This window comes from Dipteris shenzhenensis, chromosome 32 (assembly GCF_047967505.1).
Source record: "Dipteris shenzhenensis isolate YYH24624 ecotype China chromosome 32, Dip_SZ_1.0, whole genome shotgun sequence".
Lineage (NCBI taxonomy): Eukaryota > Viridiplantae > Streptophyta > Polypodiopsida > Gleicheniales > Dipteridaceae > Dipteris > Dipteris shenzhenensis.
The window spans coordinates 31,912,540-31,918,321 of NC_141627.1; the positions used below are offsets into that span (position 1 = coordinate 31,912,540).

At 42.5% G+C, this 5,782-nt stretch overlaps 1 protein-coding gene across 4 annotated transcripts; it reads left to right on the plus strand.

Moving 5' to 3' along the window:
* Window positions 1-454: 454 nt before the first annotated feature.
* LOC147880620 (uncharacterized) lies at window positions 455-2,945 on the plus strand. Of its 4 annotated transcripts, XR_015540575.1 has the most exons (7): window positions 455-635; window positions 949-1,088; window positions 1,233-1,337; window positions 1,467-1,592; window positions 1,713-1,835; window positions 1,905-2,167; window positions 2,521-2,945. XR_015540575.1 is itself a non-coding variant. In XM_087370990.1 (6 exons), the coding sequence occupies exons 1-6, from the start codon at window positions 473-475 to the stop codon at window positions 1,986-1,988; spliced, it is 741 nt and encodes a 246-aa protein (XP_087227116.1). In that variant the 5' UTR covers window positions 455-472; the 3' UTR covers window positions 1,989-2,945. The 4 variants fall into 4 exon arrangements, 3 of the variants coding, with proteins under 3 accessions (XP_087227116.1, XP_087227117.1, XP_087227118.1); XM_087370990.1 differs by having other exon boundaries at window positions 1,905-2,945; XM_087370991.1 differs by having other exon boundaries at window positions 1,917-2,945.
* The last annotated feature ends 2,837 nt before the right edge of the window (window positions 2,946-5,782 follow it).

Consider the following 5,782-nt stretch of genomic DNA (forward strand, 5'->3'; position numbering starts at 1 on the left):
GGTTGGTGCCTCTAAGATTCTAACCCATGACGACTTGTTCAATGCCCAAACCATGAGGCCAAAGCCCCAAAGCCTCTAAGGGTGGGTTCACACCATGTGCACGAACATGGAGGAAGAAAATGGAGAGGAGAATGGTTTGATAGAGAGGTGGTTCACACTATCCGGTGGTCATGATATAGTGAAAGGCTGCCACATTATGAGACGGAAAGAGGAATCTTGTGGGTCCTGTGGTAGGGGTTGAACCCCCAGTGAGTGCATATCCCGTCCTTTTCTTTTCGTTGGCGAAGGAGTTGGGCGGGCAATTGGAGTGGGAGAGAGAGTCTTTTCCTCCAAGGCCGGGTGGATGTAAGCTATTGGTCCAAGTAGGACTAGGGGAGAATGGTGTGAAGAGTGGCTTATGAAACACACAAAGTGCTTATTTGAGTGAGGAGAGGTGCTATTTGAGTGAGGAGAGGTGCCTAAGCTTATAGCTATGGCGATGCCCCCTCTGTGTCCCTTACCATCAGAGTCTAGCCTCTCGTCATCTACCCATTTTGCCCCTCTCTTCTCCCTCCCCCTCTACCAATGCACCACCTTCAGATTTTCCTCCCTTCGCTTCTCGCAGCTGCATTGCCTTCGAGCTCTCCCCAACCCTGGTCTGTTCGATTTTTTTTTTCGCTTATTGGATAATGTTTGTCTGCTTAACGATCACGCTCTTTGCTCCTGTACATACTGCAGTAATGGTAGAAGTAGGCACTCGCCCGCTTACATAAACTCCATGCAAGAAATGCATCTCTTAGCAAATCCGCAGGCTTCAAAGGTCAAGAAGGACATTTTGGTTGTCGATAAACTTTTTGCTTCCTAATCGTCTCCTACAAAATATGGCTTGTATAATAATCCCATTAGCTATTATCAGATAGCATTAGTCGATAGTGTCCCATCCTAATTCTCTTGTCATTGGAAATACAGGTCAGGCTGCAGATGACTCCGAGAAAGACACTTTGGTGGCTGAATTTATGCGACACGTCAACTCTACACAGCAACTTTGGCCTTTGGAGGGAAGACGACCAACAGCGCTTATGCCGCCCAGCACCGTGGTAAAAGTGCAGGTAAATCATTCGGTCTGTGTGGCGGCATGAGAAAACTTGATGCACGGGTTGGTTCTTTTCTTTTTTCCTAGGGTACATTAATGCCTATATAGACATAATGGATTGCTATTGAACGCCTGTGGAGTCAATTTTGTGTCTTTGCAGATGGATGCACTAATGAGGAATGACTGGCCTGAAGAGGATAGTGGTTTGAGGACTGCCTTTACATTCTCCTTGCCAGCCAGAGTAGAGGAGATTCTTGCAGGCCAGGTCAAAGGGGGATTTCTGATTGTTGCTGACCTGCTGCATAGCCTTCCACGATAAATGGCACTGATGATTTCAATTTATATTTTTCCACATCTGATTGCCCGTGTCGTTGATGTTGCTGCTTGATTTTAGGTGCCAGAGTCTGTGTCAGCTGCAAGAGCTTGGGATGCAGCAGAGAGGTACCTAACCTTTACTGAATTCTCTGCAGCTATAAGGGAGCCTATGTATTCACCTGTGATCAATTGCACGAATTGGGAGGTAAGAGGTTGGGACCACTCTTTGATCTTTAATCTTCATATTTTTCACAGGCATCATCTAGCATATATAAGCCTCTTTTGCTTTTGGTGATTTCCTCCAATTGATCTGTTGTCCCCTCAGGTTGCATCTCCTGTTATCTTCCATGGGCCTGGTGATGGAAGAGCCTTACAGTGTGTGAAGGTGACTTTTCAAACAGTGGAAGGCATCGAAAGAAGTTGTGCCTACACGTTCTGTTTGCAGAAGGTTGTGTTAGCATGTATTTTTATAGTGTCTATTAGATTTTGTCCACTCAGGGATCCTAAGTTTGGCCAGGTGTTATTACAGGTTCTTCTAGGGGCATATCGAAATTGTTGGATGGTGATTGGGGTGCGAGTTGGAGACTATGCAAATGTCTAAGTGTCTCTAGAGAGTGAAGGCAGAGTCTACAAGCTCCTTTCTGAATAAGGACGTGGCCAAGGAGCTCAATTGGTGTAGCATTCGTATATCAATTCGTCACATATGATGTGTGGGGGTTTGTGTTGCTAGATAATGCCTTCATTCTTTCGGCTGATGCCCAATTGTATCTGTCAAAGATGGTATGTGACTCATCTTGATGTACCAAGAGCAATTTCTTTGGTATGCTTAGCATGATTTTTCAGAGTTGGTGGTATGAAGAATTCTTGCAAGGATTCACCATAATAAGTTATGGAAACACTATGATTCAAAAGAGGGCTCTTTTATCACTGCAATGAAGCTTGGTAATGTATTGTTGTACATTGAAGTGGATGTAGTGCGAGCCTGCCCATTCTTGGTAGCAGGTTTATTGCAGGGGGAAAAAACCCATCGATCTGGCAAGCCTTTTTCACTAGCTTGGTCATTCAATGTAGTTGATGCTATATAAATTTTGAGATGCATCATGAATTTGTGCATGTTGACACTTTGAATGCAGGCTCATTATCACGATGCCCTCATCTAGAACCTGGGAAAGGGGAAGGGACAGGTCTTCAATAAATGTATTTCCAAAGACTTTTACTGATGGGAAATCAAGACAGATGCTTCTGAGCTGCTATGAGCTGCATTGAAAAACTTTGACCAAATCTCATTCTGAGATTGCACTGCTTTGTTGTTAGATAGATGCCTGTTTGCAAACATAACATATAGATCGGAGCACTATGGACGTTCTTGTCAAGAAAAACAAAGGATTACCTGGAATTTCATGATTGAGTGGACCCATATATTTTTGATAGTGAAAAACTAATGAATGGCAATCGGCATTGATCTGGAAAGATGTAAGCAACATCTATGGCATGCTTAGAGGATTTCTGGCATGTGTGAATAACATCAAGGCGCTTCAAATGATAGTGATCAGGTATCCCGTTGACCACTGCTAAAGGCATATTGACCAATTCTGAGAGGCATTATAGCTTTTGATGCACATGTGTTTTTGCTTGAGAAAACCAAGGAATGAATTGATAGTTCATGATAATCTTCATGGTAAAAGATATGGAACTGCATGTATTGAGGATTTATAACCTTGAAGCCTTACCAACAAGGATGAGCATAAGATATGAACTGTCTTACGTCCATTGTAGGACCATGGTAAGGCACCTGTGGCATGTGACATATGTTCTGAAAGGTCAAAGCAATTTGTCATGAGGATGGCATGAGGACAAGCTGTGTCTTTTGAGATCTGAAGCTTTGAATGCTTTCTAATTTGCCATAAGATTGATTCATGTAGGCATGGATTGAAGATTGCTCTATGGCATATGTATGTGACATTATCATTGTCTCGGTTGTTATAGAATAAAGTTGATTATGGGAGCAAGTATCTATAAGGCTTTGTCCGTGCAAGCATGAGTGCTGGGTTTTGAAGCTGACTTTTCTATAATGCATTTGTGCATGGAACAAAAGTATGTGACCTATGTTGGGATGCATGTAGCATATCCAAATGTTTTGATGATGTAGGAGTTGATGGAGCTGTATGCACAAGTCTGAACACTATGGTACCAAAGTTCACATTGATGTTGTACCACAATTAATGTGAGAGACACATGCATTATGGCGTAAGCGTTCAATGCTCTATGCCGGAACTGTTTCAAGAATATTGAAGCCTTTGTAGATTCTTTACTTGGAATGCCTCATTTTGAGGCCTTAATTGGATAGAAAATCATGAAGGAATTGCCAATTGAATGTGCTTTAATTTGACTTTTGAACTGTGATGAGCATTAGGATAATTCCAACCATATTGTTGACAAATAGCAGTTGCTACACTCGGGGCTGAAGCGGTGGTCTTTTTTTGAAACATTCATAACTGCTTGTTAAGGAAGCCGGCATTTGTGTAATATAGCGCGTAGAACATGTGACTTCATGTCTGAAGTATCATTGGCAAGAACTAGATTCTTTATGGAATGAATTATGTAAAGGTTGTTTGGAAGAGTGAAGACATCATCCCTTATTTCATTAATACAACCTCATATTCTTCATCTATTGTACTTAATATTCTTTGATTTCTTCAAAGTCACGAGTAGAACATCTTCAAAAGGCATTCAATTCCGATGGCATGTCATAGGTCTTGTATCTGAGTGCTTCATACTAGAGGCTTTGTACTGCTTGTAAGAGGCTTGCCCAATTACTTTCGGAGGCTTTTCCCATTATGGTTCATTGTTCATTGATGGAGGCTTACTTGAAATGATGGTCAGAATGTTGATGCTTCTATGCTAGAAGTCTTAACCCCAATGTATGCAAGGAGTGCTTCACAAATGAAAGGCTTATGTCAAAGGAATCGTTTTGTTACCATGCTTCACCGTGGAAGGATTTTACCATGCCTTGCCGTGGAAGGCTACGATAAACTATGAACAGCTGCCTCAATATAGAAAGCATATGACAAAAACACATTGATAACAATCATATAAGTAAACTAGATATGGTTACCACCTTGCCACCTCAACTGAAAGGTCTTAGTGACTAGGTACTTGAATTGACCTTGACTCTACTAAACAAGTGCCCCCTTTCGATTCCACAGATTAGCGTCCCGCTACTAAGCCTATTGAATAAGCTCAACCAGTGGATAATGAAGAACCTCGCACTCAAGCTGAATCCCTCCCCATGCGAATGTTGAACAGCCACAATATGAACTCAACTACGACAAAGGTACCTTCGGGCTAAGCAACAAAGTGGAAGGAGTTTCAGCATAGCAACAACCGGCCCTTGAAGCACCAAAAGGTTACGGGAAGAAAATTGTAACTAAGAAGTTCAATGACAAGGAGACCTAGGAAAAGGTTGTAATTGAGGAGCTTAATATGGTAGTAATGCCACATCTTAAAGGCAACAAAATTATCATCGAGCATTTTGGTGACAAAAAGATAAAAAATGGGATGCAAATGAGCAGCCTAAGATAGTTGGAAACCCTAATATCAAAGGCAAGAAGATAATTTGGAAGCTTCCCGATCCAATTGCTATGGGTGTGTTTGAGCAATCCAATCAGCCAGACAACCAATGTGCCAGGAGCTCGATGAGATGAGGATGAAGATATGTTTGACGACATGTATCCCAAGCAACCCAATACATAATGTAGTTATGCCCACCCGATAAGATCACAATGTGCGAGGGCATTGGTGAATTGTTTTATATTGATAATAACATCCCTGTTGCCAAATTCGAGGCCAATTGTTGCACACTATGATCAAGATATATTTGCAAGGCAATGGGTACCTCTCTAGGCCCTAAGGCTCAACAAGTGGTAGCACTAAGATTGTTTCCATGGTCGGATCGATGTCGAGGACGTGGAGTATGATAAACTAAAAGCATAGCATGATACCCTAAAGGAGATCCATGCCAAGCTACAGCAGGCAGAGTTCCAAGTGATGGCTCAATAGCTCCAAGAAACCTAGGCCACGCTCGTGAACTTGCGATCCCAAGATCAATTGCACCAACAGTTTATGTGGCACCTTGAGCAATGAGCGATGGCAAGCTGGTCTACTATTGCCAATGCCAAAACCAGTCAATTGTGCCAAGAAAATACATCACTCTGAGTAGAAGTGGCAACCCTGGAGCAAATCCAAGCAGTAATCAAAAAGCTCATGATGCCTGATGAGCACCCATCCAAAAAGCCGTGACGTGACCTGCATGATAAAGATGGTGCACCCGACTGCTGTGGCACTGGTTCAGATTCACAACCTATGTCCAAGTCTCACACACCAGCCACCTTTGCA